This window comes from Papaver somniferum, unplaced genomic scaffold, assembly GCF_003573695.1.
Source record: "Papaver somniferum cultivar HN1 unplaced genomic scaffold, ASM357369v1 unplaced-scaffold_123, whole genome shotgun sequence".
In the NCBI taxonomy this organism is placed as follows: Eukaryota; Viridiplantae; Streptophyta; class Magnoliopsida; order Ranunculales; family Papaveraceae; genus Papaver; species Papaver somniferum.
In genome coordinates, this window is record NW_020621381.1 from 1,540,905 (window position 1) to 1,565,689 (window position 24,785).

The 24,785-nt window shown below is 35.7% G+C and overlaps 1 protein-coding gene across 1 annotated transcript; it reads right to left on the reverse strand.

Moving 5' to 3' along the window:
- Window positions 1-21,047: 21,047 nt before the first annotated feature.
- On the reverse strand, window positions 21,048-22,523 carry LOC113331012 (high mobility group nucleosome-binding domain-containing protein 5-like). The gene is made up of 4 exons (XM_026577788.1): window positions 22,369-22,523; window positions 21,582-21,862; window positions 21,304-21,488; window positions 21,048-21,161 (listed from the first exon to the last, which is right to left on the reverse strand). Exons 1-4 carry the CDS (start codon window positions 22,521-22,523, stop codon window positions 21,048-21,050), a joined length of 735 nt encoding a protein of 244 aa, XP_026433573.1.
- Between the last annotated feature and the right edge of the window lie 2,262 nt (window positions 22,524-24,785).

The window sequence follows — 24,785 nt, forward strand, 5'->3', positions numbered from 1 at the left end:
TCAAAGAGTTATCTCGATCCCTCGATTCAATCCTTACTCAAGCAAATAGAAATCTGCGAGTCTTATCGAATACAAGAGAAATAACTTGGATGGTACCAAAAACCAATATCCAAGTGTCAATCAATGTAAATCAACGACCAAATATCGGATATTCTAATTGATTGAACTAACGCACAACCTGTGATATTTCAATTATATAACAAAATATAACGCGGAAATGAAATAACACATACACCAGAAGTTTTGTTAACGAGGAAACGGCAAATGCAGAAAAAACCCAGGACCTAGTCCAGATTGAAAACACGTTGTATTAAGCCGCTACAGACACTAGCCTACTACAAACTAACTTCGGTCTGGACTGTAGTTGAACCCCAATCAATCTCACACTGATCCAAGGTACAGTTGCGCTCCTTACGTCTCTGATCCCAGCAGGATACTACGCACTTGATTCCCTTAGCTGATCTCACCCACAACTAAGAGTTGCTACGACCCAAAGTCGATGACTTTAATAAACAAATATGTATCACACAGAAAAGTCTACGGTAATAGATAAATATGTCTCCCACAGAAATACCTACGAGTATTGTTCCGTCTTTTGATAAATCAAGGTGAACAGGAACCAATTGATAACCCGGACTTATATTTCCGAAGAACAGCCTAGTATTATCAATCACCTCACAATAATCTTAATCGACGCGGCGAAAGAAGATATTGTGGAATCACACACGATGAGACAAGGATGTTTGTGATTAATTTTATATCTTACCTATCGGAGATATCAATCTCAAGCCAATCGATACGATTGTACTCAATACGATAGAAACACAAGATCAGATCACGCAACTACAAGAAAGTAGTATCGGTCTGGCTTCACAATCCCAATGAAGTCTTCAAGTCGTTAACCTACAGGGTCTCGGTAGAAACCTAAGGTTAAAGGAGAACTGACTCTAGCTTATACAACTAGTATCACACAGGAGGTGTGGGGATTAGGTTTCCCAGTTGCTAGAGTTATCCCTTATATAGTTTTTCAAATCAGCGTTTGCAATCAATGTTAGCTTAGTAACAAAGCATTCAATATTCACCGTTAGATGAAAACCTTATTAGATTCAAGCTAATATCTTTAAACCGTTAGATCGAAAACTTAGCTTGTTACGCACAAATGAAATGCACGATTTTAGGTTTGTATAACCGTACCCAAACATGTACATTTGTTGGTTCAACAATAGTTAACCAAATGGTTATCCATATGAGTACTTTCATATCAACCATATTCTTCTTCACCATAACTAGTTCAAATGACTCAAATCAACTAGCTAGTTAGAGAGTTGTTCAATTGCTTAGATCTTATAGAAGTATACAAGAAACAATCGAAGCAAAAAAAATTTGATTCACTCGAATCGATTCATGAACTTTGTAGCCACGGTTTGCAAATTGCATTCCTTAGTTTATATAAGTAAGAGTTCAAAAATAATCGTCTTTAGAAATAACCAACCTAAGTACGCGGACTGAGTTCGCGGACTTAAGTACCCGGAAGGAGTTTACAAACTCCAGCATATTTTCTCAGGATGAGAACCTCCGACAGTTCCCGGACTGGGTTCGCGGACTCTTGTTCCGATTTTCCTAATCAACAAAGTACGCATACTTTGGTTCAAGGAATAAGGACTTATACATATATGTGCTACCACACAATGGTTATATCCAACATTGGTTATATAATCTAAACTCTCATTTCAATCATTGAAACATTCTTAGAGGACGTTATATAGTTGTTATTCACAAACCATTTTTCGTCAAAGCCATTTTCAAGTGATTGAAACATAATATGACTTTTGTCACTAGGTAATGAACTTGGCCAAAGCGAAAGCTTACCAACACATATTTTTAGAAATAGATAAGTGAGATAAACTCAGCTCGAAATAGCAAATGTGTATAATCAAAGTCTATATACCAAAACGACTTTTGTCTCAAGATAGGAGATAGAGTAGATAGACTTTTGAGTGATAGATAAGTTCAAGTCTCCACATACCTTTTAGTCGATGATGTTCCACCAGTTCCTTGAGCAGTTCTTCGTCTTGTATGATGATCGCCATGGAGTTCGACCCAGCAGTGCTCTAACAATCTCCCCCTTTGTCAATTTCAGTGGAAAAACTATTAATATATATGGAATACAAAAATAAATATATAAACTTTTGTAGCTCCTATTCTACATGCCTAATCTTCAACATTACTCCAAATCTTCGTTACTTCCAAGTACTCCAATGATTCCAAAGGTTGTAGGTTTAGCATCATCGTTGTTGAAAATCCGTAGCTATAACAATGAGAAAACAAGAGTTTTCAATCATTGTTATCTAGTGTCATAGTATCATTATGCAACATCAAAGTTCAATTGTATCACAACTTCGACAATAATACTATGGTGATATGTATCACTCCCCCTTAGTCAATACTCCATCTCACATGGAAACCACTCCCCCTTACATAATGATCCGAAAACCATATGTATTTGTAGTGTGAACTACACATTAATTCTCCCCCTTTTTGTCAATAAAATTGGCAAAGGTACAATAACGAGATCCTAATGAAAATTTCCATAGAGACATTTCATGACCAAAAAAAAGCATATATCAACTTATTTAGATGCAATCACATAGCCGAAGCTAAATTCTTTCATCAAGGAGTTTATAAAAATACAAGATAACTCCTATAATATTCCACAGCCGCACTCCCCACAAAGATTTAGCAATTAAGCACAAGTTCAATTAAGAACTCTCCCCCATAAAATGTCATTCCCGAAAGAAAAACAAGAGTGACCTTAATTTCGTGAGAAAATAAGGATTTATTTGGACATAACAAATCACATACGAATATGAATTTGAATCCAAATAATACTCAATTAAATTAACCACAAAAGAACCCATGATTAATCTAATCGGAAATGCTCAACATAAGAGAACTTACTGAGCCGCACAGTATATACATAAAATATGGATCCGGGAAGATCAATACTGCGGAATAGACAATGATTCATTCTATTTTCCATCACTATTTGCACAATGACATACAATAGACATAATCCTCGAAATCAAAATTTCATCCTATCTTCCATCAATAATGACATAATAGGCTTCAAACTTTTGTGATGTCAAAAGTTCATTCATTCTTTCATCAATACATACATATCGACTTACGAAAGACTTAACTTTTGACAAGGTATGGGACAATCATAGTTCATGGACGCAAACACACATATCCCATAACATATTGCAATATATAAACCCATAAAGATTAATACTGCAAAAATCATCTTCCAAACATTTTATTTTTTTTTGGAATTTAAACAAATAAACCTAAAAACATGAAGATGAAAACGTTGGACATGGCTATGTGTAATCACAATAATAGCTATTCCAAACTCTGGTTATTCTTCTATAAAACAAGAAATAAAATTCTCATCCGAAGATATACTAGGCAAGTTAAAATCAACAAGCTAAGAAACAAAAACAGAATCATGTGCCAAAGACGAACATGAACTAAGTTCATATAGACGGTTCTGGATCCTCATGAGTCTTGAGGTCTTTGAGCTTGTGATTGAAAGCATCCACAGCATCTTCAGAGTGGATGTCCTCATTGAGAATTTTTTTAACATAAGTCTTCATGAGAACAAGGTAAGAATTAACCTTTTTCAACTCAGTTCTTACAATATCAAGATACTTCATTATATCAACAAGTTGTTGCTTTGCATCCTCAAAGTTTTTGAGAAAATCAAGAACCACTTCAGCCGATATCTCTTCAACCTCCTCAATATCCGAGTAGGAATCAGGAGATTGAGGAAAAGATCCTTCAACTTCAACATAAGTTCCCTTCTCTTTATCGAATTCGAAATATACCACATTATCAACGAAGTCTTCAGGTAAATCCCAAGATCAAGAAGAAGAAGCCATTGATAATAATAATCCTAGAGTGAGATGGTTCAACTCAATAGGATAGATATATAAACAAGTTTCGAAAGACTAAGGGTTTACAAGATCGGTTTGTCATAGAATCACGAATACCATACGTGTACCCGTAAGAAGAGGGTCCACAAAGCTCCTACAAAAAGGGTTGTTTGTGAAGATTGTTTACACATCACCTTGTTTCTTTAAAAAGTCCATGCATCTTAGCTTTTCAAAAACTAAGTTTAAAATCATAAATCCAAAGTAAAACCAATAAACAACGAAAGTTCAATAAGAGAGAAAAAATACTCATGTAAAAAGTGTTACCTGATAATCCATCTAAGAACGATAAGAAATTAGCTAGATAATCAGAGACACTTCGACAATAAGTATACCTAATCAGTTCTCACTCAGCTAGGATTTTCGTAAGTGAGATTTCAACCTTGTGATTAATTAACACAAGTATGAGCCATTAGCTCATTAAATGAATATTGCTTTTAGTTATCCTTCTTTTTTCGAAACGTTGGGGGAAACCCATTATGATGTGAAAGATTGGCATAAAATTTACTCTTATAAAAATATGACTCATAGTGTTGATTCTTACCTGAATAATTTCGGCTGGAGGAAGTTGACAACCTGTTGACGAGTTATTTATAAACTTTAATTAAATCCTTTAGGTTATTTCTTATATCATCATTTTTACCCTTTTCTCCTGATACCCTGTTCACATCAAATGTATCATTAATTCCCTTGTTGAAGATGGAAAATTTCTGACCTTCTCTTAGACTGTGACGTATGTTCTGTATCAGAACATTTGAGGAACTCATAGAACTGACTTTCCTGGTGGGATACACAGGGTGAGTACTGAAACAAATTTCCTTAGACATACGGAAGTCAGTTATTCCTTTGAAGATTAAGTCTAAGGTGTGTTGAGTTTGAACAATGGAATTGTTACTCAACCTAGAGTTTCTCTTTTGCTTGACAGACCCTTTTGAAACATAAAAGGGACATACTTTCTGAACATTAGAAGGTACTGTCTTAACAATATTTGGAGATTTCTTTCTTTCATGTGATGTGCAACATTCTTGATTAAGAGAGGCAATAGGCATATCTTTTCCACTAGAAGGGAATTCTGATTTTACTTCTGTAACTTCCTCGGTTACAGTAGTGGTTGATGAAAATGGTCTAGAGGACTTTCTGAAACATCCTTGAATCGAGAGATTATTCAGGCGATGTTCAATTTCCAATATATCCCTTTCAAGACTTTTCTTAAGAAGGATAGATGAAGGCTCAGCTTCAGTTTTTTTGGAATTGTAGTCTACTAATTCACCTAGAAGAACTTTGACATGTTTTTTTAACCGGTCAGCTTGGATTCTAACAACATTTAGAATCAATTTGCTCTCTTTAGATGATTCCCTTTCATTAAAATCGATAGACTCACTTGAAGGGTAATCGGAATAACAAATGTCATTATCTGTCTGTCTCGTTGGAATAGTCGAGACATAACTTTTGTTTCTGGTGACGCGTTTATCAGATATAGTACTCTTGTCCATAGAGTCGGATCGCTAGAAACACAGACTAGTAAGGTCTTTAAATGTGTTTGCCTGCTCTGATACCAATTGAAAACGCGGGGGTACAACAACCACAACCAATATTTCATTTAGCAATATGTATGGACTAACTCCAATATACTTTCAAGAGAATCAACTAGACTCAATCTTAATAAAGTATATCAAAGAGTTATAATATCATGATCCCTCGATTCAATCCTTACTCGAGAAAATAGAAATCTGCGAGTCTTATTGAATACAAGAGAAATAACTTGGATAGTACCAAAAACAATATCCAAGTGTCAATCAATGTAAATCAACAACCAAAGGTCGGATATTCTAATTGATCGAACTAACGCACCACCTGTGATATTTCAATTATATAACAAAATATAATGCGGAAAAGAAATAACACAGACACCAGAAGTTTTGATAACGTGGAAACCGCAAATGCAGAAAAACCCCGGGACCTAGTCCAGATTGAACACACACTGTATTAAGCCGCTACAGACACTAGCCTACTACAAGCTAACTTCGGTCTGGACTGTAGTTGAACCCCAATCAATCTCACACTGATCCAAGGTACAGTTGCACTCCTTGCGTCTTCTATCCCAGCAGGATACTACGCACTTGATTCCCTTAGTTGATCTCACCCACAACTAAGAGTTGCTACGACCCAAAGTCGATGACTTTAATAAACAAATATGTATCACACAGAAAAGTCTACGGTAATAGATAAATCTGTCTCCCACAGAAATACCTACGATTTGTGTTCTGTCTTTTGATAAATCAAGGTGAACAGGAACCAATTGATAACCCGGACTTATATTTCCAAAGAAAAGCTTAATATTATCAATCACCTCACAATAATCTTAATCGACGCGGTGAAAGAATATATTGTGGAATCACAAACGATGAGACGAAGAAGATGTTTGTGATTACTTTTATATCTTTCCTATCGGAAATATCAATCTCAATCCAATCATTACGATTGTACTCAATACGATAGAAACAACAAAATCAGATCACACAACTAAAAGAAAGTATTATCGGTCTGGCTTCACAATCCCAATGAAGTCTTCAAGTAGTTAACCTACAGGGTCTCGGTAGAAACCTAAGGTTAAAGGAGAACTGACTCTATCTTATAAAAAAAAGTATCACACAGGATGTGTGGGGATTAGGTTTCCCAGTTGCTAGAGTTCTCCCTTGTATAGGTTTTCAAATCAGGGTTTACAATCAATGTTAGCTTAGTACCAAAGCATTCAATATTCACCGTTAGATGAAAACCTGATTAGATTCAAGCTAATATCTTTCAACCGTTAGATCGAAAACTTAGCTTGTTACACACAAAAATAATGCACGATTTTAGGTTTGTGCAACCGTACCCAAACATGTACATTTTTTGGTTCAATAATAGTTAACCAAATGGTTATCCATATGAGCACTTTCATATCAACCATATTCTTCTTCACCATAACTAGTTCAAATGACTCAAATGAACTAGTTGGAGAGTTGTTCAATTGCTTATATCTTATAGAAGTATACAAGACACAGTCGAAGCAAAAACGATTTGATTCACTCGAATCAATTCATGAACTTTATAGCCACGGTTTGAAAATTGCATTCCTTAGTTTATATAAGTAAGAGTTCACAAATAATCGTCTTTAGAAATAACCAACCTAAGTACGTGGACTGAGTCTGCGGACTTATGTACCCGGAAGGAGTTTACAAACTCCAGCAGAGTTTCTCGGGATGAGAACCTCCGACAGTTCGCGGACTCTTGTTCCGGTTTTCCTGATCAACAAAGTACGCGTACTTTGGTTCAAGGAAGAAGGACTTATACATATATGTGTTACCACACAATGCTTATATCCAACATTGGTTATATAATCTAAACTCTCATTTCAGTCGTTGGAACATTCTTAGAGGACGTTATATAGTTGCTATTCACAAACCATTTTTCGTCAAAGCCATTTTCAAGTGATTGAAACATAATATGACTTTCGTCACTAGGTAAATATAAACTTGGCCAAAGCGAAAGCTTACCAACACATATTTCGAGAAATAGATAAGCGAGATAAACTCGGCTCGAAATAGCAAATGTGTATAATCAAAGTCTATATAGCAAAACGACTTTTGTATCAAGATAGGAGATAGAGTAGATATATTTTTGAGTGATAGATAAGTTCAACTCTCCACATACCTTTTAGTCGATGAAGTTCCACCAGTTCCTTGAGTAGTTCTTCGTCTTGTATGATGATCGCCATGGAGTTCTTGAGCTCATCTACACTTTCTATCTTATTCCGAGACTTAGCTATAGTAGACTAGAAATCAAGACTTATAGTTTTGATCACTAACATTGACAAACATGCTTGAGATAGCAACGCATGCGAGTTCGACCGAGCAGTGCTTTAACAGATAGCCTCTCGTTTGGGAACCCCTGCACCTTTCAGTGTCTGGATAGTGACAATATGGATATTAGTGTCTGCGTTAGTTAACGTCTTTCCAAACTCAACATACCTGAGATGGACAGTGGTTAAGAGTCCCCAGTCATAGATGCAAGTCATGTCTTTTAGAGGAGACTTAGGCTTAGAAGAAGTCTCATCAACCGAAGGTAGGCGTTTGCCTGACACAACACAACTGAGAGCAACAAATATATCTATGTGTTGTGCCTTGGAAAAATAGAAATGCTCACACATATGCTCCATCATGGATTGTACAGATTTGTAGACAGGTCCCCAGAAAGCATGAAACTTCTAGCATGAAGAGGGTCTTTGTGTACTCCTTCAGTTCCCAAGTGAAGCTCCCCTGAATTGATCTTCTCCTTGAAGATGCGCTTCAATCTTTTGCAGTCTTTCGTAGGATGATTGAGGAACCTACGGAAGTGACAGTACTTGAGATCTTCCATTTATAGTTCGGTTGGAGGACGTCTGATAGGAGGTAGCTTGATGACACCATCTTATATCCAGACCTCTAAGAGTTCAATCACGTTTTCCATTGGAAGGGGGAAATCTTGGAATGAGGGGGTCTCCTATGTGAAAAGACGAGGGTACCCAAATATACCTCAATCTAAAACTTTTCCACCGATAAGTCCTTTATCCGAAAGTGATCGTCTATGGACTGAGTCGAGACAATACAACTAATTGGTTCACACTTCGTGAGATCGTCTATGGATACGATATCGAGACAATACAACAACGAAGTATGTTTACTTGATAAAAGGTTCGGACTTAACCAAACACAATAGGATTACTATCAAGTAAATAGGAATTAACGTTTGTGTATTTTACTTCTAATTATAATGCAGAAATTGAAAAGTAAAAGACATATCAAGATTTTGTTAACGAGGAAACTGCAAATGCATAAAAACCTCGGGACCTTGTTCAGAATTGAATACTCTCGGGATTAAGCCGCTATACAATATCAAACCAACTTCGTATAGTTGAGACCAAGCAACTAAACCTATAGTTCACCTAGTGTCGTCTGTATTCCCACGCCTCCAACTTGTAATAAGTAACGTGCTTGGAACAATTCCTTTGGTTCGTATTCCAAACAGTAAAGGAACAACAAATTTGTTTGGTAACAACTCTTTTCAACCAAGTGATGTGAGTTCAACAAAAGGCTCTTATGTTTATCCCAATAAACTCCTTTGTCAGGTTCTTAGATCTATCTAATCACAACTACCAAAGTTATTCTCAAGATTTTTTAATCAATACTTTGAATCACAAATAATTATATTGATGCCGATCTATTCAACTAATCAATCCAATCTACCATAAGGATAAACCGATTATAGTTGTATCCTTTTTAACCGAAACAAGTATTGTGCACACCAAAGATTATGAACCCAAATCAGAAATTTTCAAAGTCTTCTTTGTCTTCAAATCTTCTAAGATCTTCAATAAACACCTGCACACAATCAACTTGAATCTCTTGTGATCAATCACGCATAGAACAAAGTCTGTTAACAATGGATTATCACACGCGTCTTTAGATCTACAAACAGTCTAAAGATCCCCGTCGAAACTTCGATCTAGTTTGAGTGAATCTTCTATCAGAAAAGTAGATTCTCAAGAATAAACAAACTAGGTGCAATCAAAGTTCAAAAACCGTTAGTCAATCAAATCAATCGGAAACCAATAATAAACCGCAATTATCTAGTTTCCCACCAAAGGTACTAATAGAGCTTCTCAATCCAAAAGAAGTCTTTAAACCGAGCGGTCGTAAGAGATTTCGCCTAATTAAGTTACTTTCCTCCCCAAATAGGCGGCTCCACCAGTAACAACACAACTAAGTAGTGTTGTTGGCTCTGAGGATTAGTTTACTCGAAATGCAAACTTTGATATTTATAGACCAAGGAAGTTTGGACACCAAGGAATTTCCAAAACCGAAAATATTCTCAAGATATGCAATATATTTCCAAATTTGGTTTCCATAATTCCTGGAAATGCTTTGTCCAAGCATTGACCGAAAATCTCTTAGAAAATATCCAACTAGTAAATGCACATTACTAATTTTCCATTTTCCAAAAATAAAATTAAAAGCCTTAATTAAAAGATTCTCAACTTATTTTTCGATCCGGGAGTTTTTCCTTTAGCTATTAAGGAATATCTTTGAACAATAAAAGATAAGCGTTAGTGCACATGTTCAAAGTATGTCGACATCTTTACTTTGTAAGTCCTCATTCATACTTATAATCTTGAAACCGATTTTCCACACTTCCACAAGTTTAGAATTGGTTCATCTAGCTTTCAATAACAATGTGATTGATTAATTACACTCAATCACCAAACATGGGTTTCACGGTTCTACCAAAACAAGTTTTGATTCTACCTCCATGTGAGTACTTGATTTAGTCACACTAGCTTTCCAAAAATTAGGTTGACTAGGTACTAGGATCGGTTCCCACATATATATGGTATCTAACTTGTATTTGTTGCACATGTCCATAGGATCGGTTCCCAATGTATAAAAACGTGTTGCACATGTTCATGAGATCGGTTCGCAATATCTAGAAACTTGCTACACCTCTTACAAGGATCAATTCTACTTTTTGATCGGTTGCACCTCTTACTAGGATCGGTTCCCCTTTGCTTAGAGTTGGTCATACCAATAACACTAAATCAATCATACCATCTCAGGTGATTACCTAAGATCGGTTTCACTAATAAAAGTCATACTAATATAAAAGGCAGGCCCTGTGAATAGTTTTACCAAGAACATAAACAAGTCATGAATGGTTATACTAATCACACATATTGGTAGTTCAAAAGATATGCAATGAATAACAATACCAATAATCCTAGAGATTTCCCTTTTGATTCACAAGACAAGTTCATGAATTTACTTCCTTTAAACGAATGTAAAACATTGTTTCCTAGGATGAAATCTTCACCTTATACCCATACATAATCACAATAGCATTCAAACGATTATGTCGATGTCTTATATACAAAGTTTAATGGTTAAGCAATAAACCTCGTATTATATTCCTTAATATTATGTCTAACTAGAGTATAATCATTCATGCTTCGCAGTTATGTTTTCAATATGGACGACTTGAAAGATACGTTAGGGAATGAAACAGTTCAAGTCAAATATCACTAACCTCAAGTGGAAGGATTATGTTGTCGTTGTAGATCCTTACTTCTTCACTTCTTCAAGTCTTCGTAATACTTGTAGTGTCTCATATCCTAATACTTTCAAGCTAACCTATACGAAGTTGACTCTAGTACATAATCAAGCGACTCTTTAAATGAGTTTTGGTTCACTAAGATATGACAACCAAACTTAACATACCAACGCTTGGTGGGTTCAACCGAGCTATGCTCTAACAATCTCCCTTTTTGTCAATTTTAGTGACAAAACTCTTACATCATATGGATAAACAAATTACAAGAATTCATTATACATACGCTTGATTCCTGAATTCAACAGCACAATAACCTATATACATTCAATCCATAAATGTCGTTGTTGACATTATAATAACAAAGCTAATACTCCCTCTAAAGGTAAGATAGGTAGATTTTATCAATCCACACGTCTTTGTTATTCCTTTGTAGTCCATATAACTACAAGTATCATATGATATGCTAAGCCCCCTTAGTCTATGCTTTACTCTTTCGTTAGATAAACGTTTAAGCACCAATGTACTTTCCCTTAGTGATACCAATCAATATAAATCAATACTATTATCACTTGTTTACTACATATATTTCTCCCCTTTTTGTCACAAAATGACAAAGGTACGAACAAATAAAGAACAAACCGAAAGTTTCTTACAAATCTCACAAGACTTGCAACCTATAGAGTTAAGCACGAGGGTTCTGAAACATTTTGATAACCAATATCAAAACCGAAACTACAAAGTAATTTTTTTTTGATATGTTACCAAGGAAACAATTTCCAGAAGCAATTTTCCCTAATAGTTTAGCAAACCAAAAATCGACTAAGCATCTTAACGCAAGTACTAGGTTAGTTAACTAGCATTTCTTGTTAAGGCATTCGATTAGACTTAAATAGCCGAAACCTCCACTTTGATAAGTCTAACTAAGATCATAATTAACTTAGTTTCTCTTATCCGGAATCGAATTGGACTAAACAATGCATCCCGAAACACTTTTGTTTCGTTAAGCCATAAAAAATTCATACAAACCAAATAAATCAACTTGAATAATTATTTACCTCAACCAAAAGCAATTTAAACAACATAGATATTAAATCACCGCAATTGCAACGAAATTTTGTAATCCTAAACGATTAATACCAAACAATAAAGCAAGATAACAATAGCTTTTCTTAACCGGAAACAATTGAATCACACACACATCCATACAAAAATAATGGAATAAAACATCAATTGTACCAAAATTTTGTTAAGCAAAAGCAATAAATATACGCAATAAACTCAGGCTTTTCTTAAACAGGAAAACGATTAACTAACGAAGTCGTTACCTCAAATTTCGCATCCTCTTATCCAATATGTTTGCATCTTCTTCCAGGGAGAATTTATACGAAAATATCATTATGTTGTCATCCTTATGCAAAACAAAAGAATAACAAAAACCAACCTTTACCAGAGAAAGGTTGAAAACTGGTTTTTAACTATTGCAAGCAAAAGTTGAAAATCCCGAAACACATATGCTTTTATACTAAACCAAATTATTCAACATATTGTGACTTTTTCACATAATGTTTCAATCAAAACCCCTCATGATCCTTTGATAAATCCTACCAACATGGGCTAGAACATAATCCTGCTAAATCATAAGGGTTCATAACATATGAGATTGAATATTAAGGTCAGAAAACCGAAATCAAACATCCCATAAACATACATAGCAATAAGATAAAGCATTCAAGCACATGCTATGTAAACATAAACTATCACAAGAAAAAATATAAATCAAATAATTTTATTCATAATTAAGATAGTTTTATTCATAATAGACCTAATACAATCATTGAAAGAAATCAAAAATTGATGTCTATTTTTCAGCAGATTTTTTTTTAAAGACCATGTTTAATTTCCTCAAATTTTTTAGGATCTTCATCAAAAGAATCTGGACTGATATCTCGGATTATGCACACAGTACGTTGATTATGTTCACGGGCTAAGGCTTAACTTTTCGATTAATATTTTAAGCATACTCCCGGTTACAGATTCCAAGTTTAATCAACTTTCTTTGGTTACGGATAACAGTTCTTAGTAATGCTGCCTATCTATGATGAGTTTCAATAGTACTGAGGAGGACTGGATGTAGATTGATAATATAAATCTTAGCATCCAAACTGTTTTGGACAAGGAGATGAGTCACATCTTCTTTTTCATTTTCGATATCTTCGCAACCAGATTTCTTGAATTGATCATCAACATGAACAGTTTCCTTAGAAGTCATTCCACTCAAGGCTTTCAGAAGTTTTGCTTGAGATATGGTTTGATAATACATCCTTTAGTATAAGTTCTCAGACACGTTGAGTACATATACTTGAAATACCTTTAACACATACCAAACATAGATATCAGCCTTAAATAAATAATTCTGACAAGATTTGAAAAGATTTTCGCATCTTATGTGTTACTGAAACACAATTTTCTCCAAAAAGAGATTATCTTCAAGATCGGTATCAAGAGGTACTTCAAACATCTACACTTATCATTTTTACACAAGTTGTTGTAAGACAACCTCTCTACACATAAAGATAAATAAAGTATCCTTAAGGTATATCGTGTATTCTCTTTATGTTGAATAAGAGATATTAGTAGGATTCTGATAGCCCGGGTATATGTGCTTTCTTATATCCGAAGATTGGGCATCGTAAGGATGCATATTCTAATGCGATTAAGCATTAGGATGAGGATCTTCCTTATCAAATACCTTTTGAGGAGATTCTTCCTCCTTTTCCTTAGGAGCATTATCATGTTCCTTTGCGTGAGTTTTGAACCCATCCTCTTGGTTAGGAAAATTGCGAGATGCAGTATCTTCGATTATATCATGTGCCCAGGATGGAATGTCCTTTGAACTTGAACTCGTGTGATCAAGATTTGCCATTCGACAAATTGCTAGTGTCTTTCATTCAAGACATTCTATATGTCCTCTTAAGATATCCATTCCTTGTTGGAGATATTTTTCTAAACACCCGTTTAGATATACCTCTTGACATGTTACTGTAAGAAGTTTCTCAATTAGGATCGTATTCCTTATTTGTGAATGTTCTAGCGATTGATTGAGAATTTCACACTCAGTAGTCTGTTGATGAACTTCGTTGCATAAAGAAAATTTTTGTTCCTCATAATCTATCAGATTATTTTGAAGACTGAGTGTTTCACGCTTGCCTTCACAAACTCTTACATTCATTTGAACAATAAGTTCTAGAACGTCATCTAGGCTGTCAATGGTTTTTCCCTTTTCTGAATAGTTTTCAACATGTTTGAAAAATATTTCCAACACCTTTTGAAATTCAGAACTTGGGCAGGCTAGTGAATTTAATCTCTTTTCACACTTGGAAACATAAGATTTTTTACTAGAGATTGAACTCGGATCCAAAACATGTTTCTTGAACCGGATTCGCAATCAAGTTATTAGTCATAGACTTTTTCTTTGATTTTCGAAAAGACTTACGAGACCGATTTCCATTGACCATCCCTGAGATATTATTCTCATTATCTTGGCATACGTTAACTGGATCCTCCCAGAATCAAACAAAAATACTAGATGGATAGTTGGTAATGGTGCAAAAGTATCCTTGTGGAATGATAAATGGATTTTTGATGAACCAATATGCAAGCTATTTCCTAATCATCCTTATATTGCTTTTCATCCTCACTTGAAAGTTCAATATTTAATTATTGATAATCAATAGTGTTTTCATGAAGACTTTCTTCAATTCTTCAATATTGATCAATTACATGTTCTGAATGAAGGTGAAGACTTACTCATCTGGTGTAACAGTCATTCTGGGGTCTTTAATGTTTATGATGCTATTAATAAAATTAGAATGCACCAGCCTAAGTTGCACTGGTATAAAAAAATCTGGAATCCTGCAGTGCTTCCTTCAACATCTGCTAATGTTTGGAAGATTGCTAGAATATGTGTGCAACAGAAGAGAATCTGAGGAAAAGGGGTTTTCAGTTTGCCTCAAGATGCTACATTTGTCATGATGAAGAAGATAGTATAGAGAATATCTTGTGGAAATGTGATTTCAGTACCAGCTTATGGAATTGGCTCTCAGGTATCTTCTTATCTCCCAAACCAAATTCTTTTGAGGATGTTTTGAAAACGCATAAAAATTATAGTCATGTGATTAAAGAGTTATGGATCATCAGTTCTTATACAGCTATGGTTGAATTATGGTTCTTAATAAATGCAATATATTATGATGCTGAGAAGCCCGTGTTAACCAAAATACAGTTAAGAATTCCTAGGAAAGTCCATGACTGTGAAGTTAGACTGAAAGGTGTTATGTGGGGAACTGATATTGAAAAATTAATCTTATAATTCTTTAATATTCAAGTCAGGAAAATGAGAAGAACATGAATTATTGAAATATTCTTTTATCTGCAAAATGAGAATGAACTGTTATTATGTTGTGATGGGGCTTCTAGAGGAAATCCAGGCAGTGCAGGCTATGGTTTTGTAGTAAGGAATCATGTTGGAGCTTTCATTTATGCAGAATATGGTGGTTTGGGGATTACTACTAATTATTTAGCAGAATTCATTTCTTGTATCAAGGCTTTAGAATAGGCAGTTGAGCATCTCTCCTTCAAGTTAGTTATGCAATCTGATTCTAGTATGTGTGCAAAAGCTTTACAGCAAAAGAAGATCCCTTGGTTTCTGATGGATAGATGGCAAAGAGTTATAGCTAGTATTCACTCAATTAATTTCAAACATGCCTACAGAGAAATCAATTTCTCAGCTGATCACTTTGCTAAGAAGGGGGCACATTTGCAAAAGGGGCTGATTGGTGCCTAATATTGTATATTTGTAGATCATTTTTTTTGTCTTTTGTCACATCTCAAGTGCTTTAATGTCCTATTTTAAGCCAAATTGTGTATTTGCATCTTGGAGCATCAATTTGTTGTAAATATTGATAGTTTGTGTTTGTTTTGTAGGAGTGGTGAATATTTGTAGATTCATAAAATAAGCAAGTTACTGGAGGTTAGAATGGCAACAATATAAAGAGTGGAATTCACGTGTGGACCAAGGATCAACTCATATCAGAAAGCAGATGGAATGAATAATGGGTTTAATCCATGTTTGGAAAATGAGAAAACGAGTTAACTTCATACACCTAGATGGGTATTATTGCCTATCACCCAAACATGCCCTTTATCACTATTCCCATCGACATTTCCAAGATCATAAGTTTGTGTTCTTTCTCTACCCGACAGCAGTACCAGTCAAACCAATTTTTATTTCTCTCTGATTAACCTACCCTTCTCTACTGCAGAACCACCAACATCATCGCCACTCTCTACCTCTCTCTACTGCTAACCAACTCTATCTTTTCTTTTCATTATCTCTGTCATAACCATCATCCAGCTGCCTTTTGTTTATATTGTCCCCATTTTAAACCTACCCCTAGAGTATGAATTGAACATCAGCAGGATGGCTATGGTGAAACAAGTTAGCAGCAGCGTTTGTCGAATTAAAGGTCTGGATTCTGAATTCTCAGCAACGGTGACAACATCAGATCATTTGTGAAGACAATAGGGTGGCGGTTCAGTGGTGAGTTTAATTGTCATATCAAATCCCTAATTTTGCGTTTGTAATTGTTGACTATGAGGATTGATTGATAATTGATGGGAACTTTTGTACAAATAGGGAGGAGATTGTGATGTAAAACTCAATCCAGGAGTAGCCGGTGCACCAAACTCTAGTAGTAATATCTAGGTTTAATTTCAGTATTTTTAATGTTTTAAATTCCTCTCTTGGTCTAGATGAAATCCCTAAATAATTAGAATTTCATGGTTTGATTACTTGTTCTTCTTGGGATTTTGAATGAGAAACATAATTTAATCTCTGAATACTAGCAATTTACTTTCACCTTGTATGTAAAGCATCCATGGTAGTTAGAACAATTCTTTGTTATGTATTCAAGCCTATATATGAAATGCTTTAGTTCAATTTGTGATTATCTATGCTTTAAACAGATAGATAATGCTAGGGATTGACATATTTTGCTGAGGTTAAATTATCCATTTGTGCAAGTGATTTATCACATCTTCAAGGTAGTTTGAGGCTAGAACTTCTATAGATCCTTGATTAAAAGAGAACTAGTATATCGAATTAAGAAATTCTATGCATTTAGGCGGTGGATTCGACACCATAGTTATCTTTGTATTTGTTTTACATTTGTTGCTTTATTATAATCATCAATATTTTTCGTATCGACGCAAAGACAACCCCCTCCTTTGGTTACTATTTGTTCTAAGTCAGTTGTAGTAAGACCAACTCTACACCCACCTTGTCCCTGTGGATCGACCTGTATTTGCACTATACATAATAAGGCACTATGCACTTGCAGTTAATTGCAGGTACCTTTCTCTGCCTACCAAGTTTTTGGCGCTGCTGCCGGGGACTCGGTAGCGGTGTAGCTAAATTTTCTTCGTTACTTTACTGATTTTTAGTTTAGTTTTGTATATATTCGTTTGAATTTTGTTTGTTGTTAGTTTTTTAAATTAGTTTAGATTATAAGTATTTAATCAGTAATATTTTGTATTTAATCTTCCCTTTCTTGTAGTTAAAAAAGAAAAAAAAATATCTCTTGTTGATCTGTGCTGAGTAGCTATAGCCTTTAGTTTCAATCATTCTCTGACTTATGTAGCTTCTTTACTTTACTGGTTTCAGTTAATATTGTAAATATGTGTTATATTTTCTTTTTTTTCAGGTGTTGTTATTATAGCTCAGTTTAAATTCATCTGTATATACCTTTCATGTAAAATCTGTAATGCTAGTTGTAACTTAGTTGGTTTATCAGGAAAAAAAAAAGGTGCTCGAGTCAGTTTCACCTATAACTATCCCCACCTTGTAATTTGTCTTGTCAAAATTTTAGTAGTTTTCAATATTCTTAGCTTACAGTTCTGTGAAGTATTAACTCCATTTTTTATACAATCCACAACATTGTCCTGTAGCATTTTCATTTTTGGTTTAGTCTTTGTCCTGTAGCTATGTTTTGTTCTCATTTCACCCATTTAGTTAAGCATGTATTAGACCTTTACAACTACATAAGTAAGCCGAAGAAACAAAAAATGGATTTTCTGAATTTGAGACGCCAGTTAGACAACTTGATGATGAAGGATGTTGTCTTTGGTCCTTACAAGCAGGATTTGGCTAAAGGAAAAGGACAGAAGGTTGGATGCAGAGAGAAAAGTGAATATTGTGGACCTTTATTTCACCCAAGAGGATATGTAATGTACCCGACGAGAGTCGCAAGACAATGCGGTTACGTACAAAAAATCCCAAAGGCGCACAAGATTTTCAACATCAATGAGACAAAAACCAAATCATCAGATAATGATATTGTCATTATTCACAAGCCTTTACCATCATGTGATTATTGGGACGACAGAGCGTTTCACAGATATCCTTTGGATGGTCCATCTCGAGCAGATGACGAGGCAATTCCGGGTTACATACCGTGGTACCTCAAAGTTTCGCATACTCGAGTGATACGAGTAGATGAGAGTCCCAAGATAGAGGACAAATATACGACTCTCGATTACTTGGTGCTTATTGTTACTCAATTACGATTTTGTTAATGGTTTTAGCGTTATATATTGAATATTTGTTATTTGAAATTGAAACAGAAAAGACGAGTCAGACACTTAATAACCCTGGCAAAGCTAGAAATCAGGGAAGGGAAAAATATGAAGGCCAATGAAAAGCTAATTGATGAATTAAACGGTCTTGAAGATGTAGAAGCTGGTGCAAAGTTTAGGGATAAGGAAGAGGACGATGATGATGAGGAGGAGGAGGAGGATGATCCAAAGAAGAAGAGAAATAGAGCCCCTACCAAAAATATGTCTGAAGGTGCATCGAGCAGCGCCCAACCTAGTAAACAAGGACGCGGTGGACGTGGTCGTGGTGGGGATGTTCATGAATGAATGGTTATATTCTGTTTATGTCTTTAATTATGGATAATTATGAAGTTTCTTCTTAGCAATCGGGCTACATATTGGTAGATAAAAACGGATTCTAAAACTGAACATTTGGGAAACTGTCAGAATCGATTTACATATAGTTATATGTAAACCGATTCTGACAGAAAGAATGTCGGAATCCTCCATTTTTTCCACACACACTAAGTCATTCATAAACTGGAAACCAGATAAAGTCAATAATAAACTAGGAATATCACCAAACATCATTCGACAATAAGTTTAAGACAAGACATAAGTTTTGACACCATAATTATCCATAATTAAAGACATAAACATGAATATAACCATTCATTCATGAACATCCCCACCACGACCACGTCCACCGCGTCCTCGTTTACTAGATTGGGCACTGCTCGATGCACCTTCAGACATCTTTTTGGTAGGGGCTCTCTTTCTTTTCTTCTTTGGATCATCCTCCTCCTCCTCATCATCATCATCATCATCATCCTCTTCCTGCTCCCCAAACTTTACACCAGCTTCTACATCTTCAAGACCGTTTAATTCATCGATTAGCTTTTCATTGGCCTTCACATTTTTCCCTTCCCTGATTTCTAGCTTTTCCTGGGTTATCATGTGTTTAACTCGTCTTTTCTATTTCAATTTCAAATAACAAACATTCAATATATAACGCTAAAACCATTAACAAAATCATAATTGAGTAACAATACGCACCAAGTAATCGAGAGTCGTATCTTTGTCCTCTATCTTGGGACTCTCATCTACTCGTATCACTCGAGTATGTGAAACTTTGAGGTACCACGGTATGTAACCCGGAATTGCCTCGTCATCTGCTCGAGATGGACCATCCAAAGGATATCTATGAAACGCTCTGTCTTCCCAATAATCACATGATGGTAAAGGCTTGTGAATAATGACAATATCATTATCAGATGATTTGGTTTTTGTCTCATTGATGTTGAACATCTTGTGCGCCTTTGGGATTTTTTGTACGTAACCGCATTGTCTTGTGACTCTCGGTCGGGTTGTACATTACATATCCTCTTGGGTGAAACAAAGGCCCGTAATATTCACTTTTCTATCTGCATCCAACCTTCTTTCCTTTTCCTTTAGCCAAATCCTTCTTGTAAGGACCAAAGACAACATCCTTCGTCATCAAGTTGTCTAACTGGCGTCTCAAATTCAGAAAATCCATTTTTTTGTTTCTTCGACTTACTTATGTAGTTGTACTTGTCTCCATAATGCTCTCCGTCCCATTCCTTGTTATCAAAAGCCCTTTTAGAAAATATTGGGAAGTGCAAATATATCCACGCCTGCAGAAAATCCATATTCCCTCCGAGTTGGTTCCTTTGAACCCCAGAAGCCTTTCTCAACTCCTTCAACGATTGTGCAAGGATGGCAGTGCCCCAAGAGTATTCGTTCATCTTGTCAAATGGTTGCAACAGCTGGATAAAGTTGGCGCTCACACAGGCACCGGAAACATCGGGGAAGATAACATCTCCAAAGACATAGAGGACATATGCATTAGCCGTGGCGATGATACGTTGCGGCGACAACTCTTTTCCCTCAGTATGAAGCTTCTTTGTTCCCATGAAGTTGTCCCTCAGCTTCAAGAGATGGAATATCCTCTGCTTTTACTTGCCTACTAGCATCTCCTTCTTGGTCTTCTCCTCATCCCATTGGAACACTTCCTTGGTCCACGCATAAATCTTGTCCCACCCAAGCTCTGGCTCGTACCCTTTGTGCTTCACGGCTTTACCATCTATGCTTAGGCCGGTAATTAACTTCGCATCATTTGGATTTATCGTCATTTCTCCAAATGGAAGAAGTAAAGTATTTGTTTCCCCGTAGTATCTCTTGGCAAAGGCGGAACAAAGAGGTGTTTTGTAACCAAGGTCCAAATTCTCGACCGCAGGTATCAACCCCGTAGAATTGACTAGATCAATTACTTCCGGAACTTCTCCAACGGTTGTTTCTATTCCTTCCAGTGGCCATGTCCTTATCATACTCACTGACATTCCTGGCTTCATAAGACGAACGGGCATCCTTGTGATCCTATAAAACAAAACAACCACGATGGACAACAATCAAAATAGTACACGGATAATAATATTTACATCACATAGCATAAGGTTTAGGTACTTACTATGGTATTGTAAACGACGGAGGCCCAACTGTCTTTGTAACTCCATAATACCTTTCCTCCGTCACCGGGTATCCCTAAAGATGGATCACCAGGATCGAGATCAAACATCTTCAGCGGGTCGGGCATGTGGTCACCTTTCTTCTTCTTTGGTCCTTCTTTGTTCTTACCTTTTTCTTTAGCATCTCCTCCTTGGTCTTCTTGTTGAACTTCTTGTTCTTGAACGACTTCTCTTATCTCTTCATCACTTTCATCCTCACCTTCTTCTTCATCACTTTCATCCTCACCTTCTTCTTCATCACTTTCACTCTCATCACTTTCTTCTTCACCACCTTCCTTGCCACCACCTTTCTCATCACCTTTTTCTTCTTCAATTTCTCTATCATCACCTTCTTGTTCATTAGATGTTTCGGGATCAGATTCTTCATGTGTTGGTTGCTCCGCTTGAGGTGGTGGGTCATCGATAATGATCCCTTTGGCTTTACACCCCGTGCCCCTTGGGTTTCCGTGGGAAGCATTCAAAATTTTTCCGTCTTTTTGACGAGGTCCCAAAGGCTTAGGAGTAGCAAGGTCATATTTACGCTTATATTTCTTTTCGACTTGATTTTTTTGCCTGTAGAATACGGATTTACGCGACAAAAAATAATGGAATAAAATGTATTTTTAAAGTCAAGGTACATAATCGGTTTACTCAATATACATATAAAATCCGATTCCTAACATAATAAAATTAACAACCGGATTTTGTGAAGTACTAATGTAAAGCGATTCCATAAATCGGTTTACTCGATATACATATAAAGTCCGATTCTAAACTAGACAATCATTTTTTTGTGAAGACATATGTAACCCGATTCCAACAAAATAAAGTTACAGGAACATTGGCTACAAGAATCGGACTATTTATACATTAACGTTTACTGATTCCATTTCACATGCAGAACAATCGGTTTATAAGTTTAAGAACGTAACCCGTTTCTAACAATGATCGGGTTACTTCGACATTAACGTAACCCGATTCTGTGAACACTGAAATTTTTTGATTTCAAAATCCTCGATTTCTAACCTAAAGCATGTTACTAAAACATAGTTTAGAGGATTGGGTTGATAGAAAAGTACCTGATTCCACCCATTTCTTCCTCTTGTGCGATACGAAGGGCTTCGGATTGTTCTTGCACTTCCTTCGTTCTATTTCGAATCGCTTCAACAAGTCCGGGATTGTTGTCACTAGAATGATTCCTGTTAGTAGCATACTTAGTTCTTGGTTTCGACATTTTATAGAAGAAAGAAAAAGATTAATTGATTTTGAATCGTCGATCATCGACGATTTTGGTTTCGAAAAAAAAAGGGAGTATAGGAGATAAAGAATCGGTTTTTAGGTTAGAAATGAAAAATGATTTTTGTTAGTTAGGTTTATTAAGGATTAATGGAGGTAATTTAGTAATATTAATATTTTTTTGATGGTAATTTTGGTAGTTTACATAAATATTAGACACCCCTTATCATTATATATAGGTAGATGAAATAATCTATAGGTCCCAATTTAGCCAGATACATTTTGTGCGGTACTATTTTTTTTTTTTTTTTTTCTGATCAGTGGTGTTCTAGGATTGTCCTATTTGATCGGTGTTAATGCTAAAGGTGTTTGGTGTTATCAGAAAGACGTTTGTAGTGGCAACAAAGATAGAAGAAAAGGAGGGCATATTATTTTTGTTGTTCACGCTCCAAGACGTTCTCGCAGGTAAATATACTTGCACACTCTGTGTGTATGTGGATCTGTGGTATTAGGGAATCCGAATGAATGCTCGGTTGATATGTATCTAGGCCCTGGTTGTATTTCTTTATGACCAGATTGATCTTGTAGTTAGTGCTCATCTAAGCTGCCAAGTTCAAATCCCACTTTCAGCTGTTGGTAAACCATCCCAAGTTCATCAATGACTGATAGTATGAACCGTCCCCGTACATTCCAAGAGTACATGTATCCCACAAGAACAAGTCAGTTCTCATGCATTGTCTTACCCTAGACTGATGGCCCATTTGAATTGGATGCAAACATGATCATGTAAGAGAGTTTGAGCAAATTTTTCGGACTATGCAATTTGAAAATATGTCCGAGGACTCTTTAAAATTGCGTTTGTTTACATTTTCTTTAAAGGAAAGGGCTAAAACATGGTTTTACAGTTTGAGACCACAGTCAATCACCACTTGGGACCAACTCACAAATCTATTTTTCACAAAATCATTTCCACATCATAGGACCATCGTTATTCGTCAAAGTATCAATTATTTTGTCCAGATAGATGGATAGACTCTTTTTCACTATTTTGAAAGGTTTAACGACTTGTTGATTGAATGCCCTCATCATGTCTTTGAAAAGTGGAGACTGGTTGTTATTCTTTATGAGGGACTAGACTTTAAATCTCGAGCCATGGTTGAGTCTATGTGTAATGGTGAGTTCATTGATAAAACTATGGATGATGCATGGTCATTTATAGCTGAAGTTGCAGAGAAAACCCATCAATGGGAATAATTAGGGAAACTAGGACAATGTCACATGATATGGGTGATCTACATGAGTCAGATGTCGATTTTGACTCTGATACAAATATAAAATTCTTAATTAGGAGAGTTGAAGCTCTAGAAAGGTGCACAAATGAAAATTTTGATGCACCCAAGTTATGTAGCCATACTGAATTCTCTTTTTGTATCTTGTGTGATAGCTTAGGCCAATTGATTGAGAACTGCTCTGAATTGCATGTCATTAAGAAGTCTAAATTGTATTGAGCCAGTACTTCCCATCAAATGCATGAGAATAACCCATACTCATCAACTTGTGAACTAGGAAGCAGAAACAATCTGAATATTTTATGTACTGATGACCCTACGCAAGGTTTACAACCTGCAGTGAGTCAAGTTGTCACTGTACTAAAAGAAAATGAAAGAAGCGATAAGCATGTGGACTATAAATGTGAAATATTTGTTTTTTCCAATGAGCTTAATTCTGAATATAGTGTTTCATACCCTATTGCTGAAAATGTCAATCCATATTCACCTATTTTAGAGGCAGATGTATGGGCGGAAAACACTAATGGTTTTGACAAAGTAGGATTTTCATGTATTTGTGATGACGATGATGATATAATGTTAGAAGAGGTCGTTAATTCTGAAAATGAAATTTCAGAGTCTTGTAATTCTGAAATGCTAGACCATAATGTAGAGACCTGCATTGATAATGTTTCTTCTAGTGTTGATATTCATCGCAATAGTGATGATTTGGGTCTTGCGCAACTGTTTTGTGAACGAGAAAATGGCAGGAAACTTGTGTCTGACTTAGAGAAGGCTAAATTTGTTGTTGACAATGATGTTCTTATGCATAAAAATAAATTTAACATGTATAATGCCATGCCTAGGTCACAACATGATGTTTCTTCTAATTTGTATATGCATGAGAATAAATATTTTGATGATGATGATTCTGAACTGGGGCTTGTTAATTTGTTCAATGACTGTGACCATGATAGGGCATTACTCGCTTC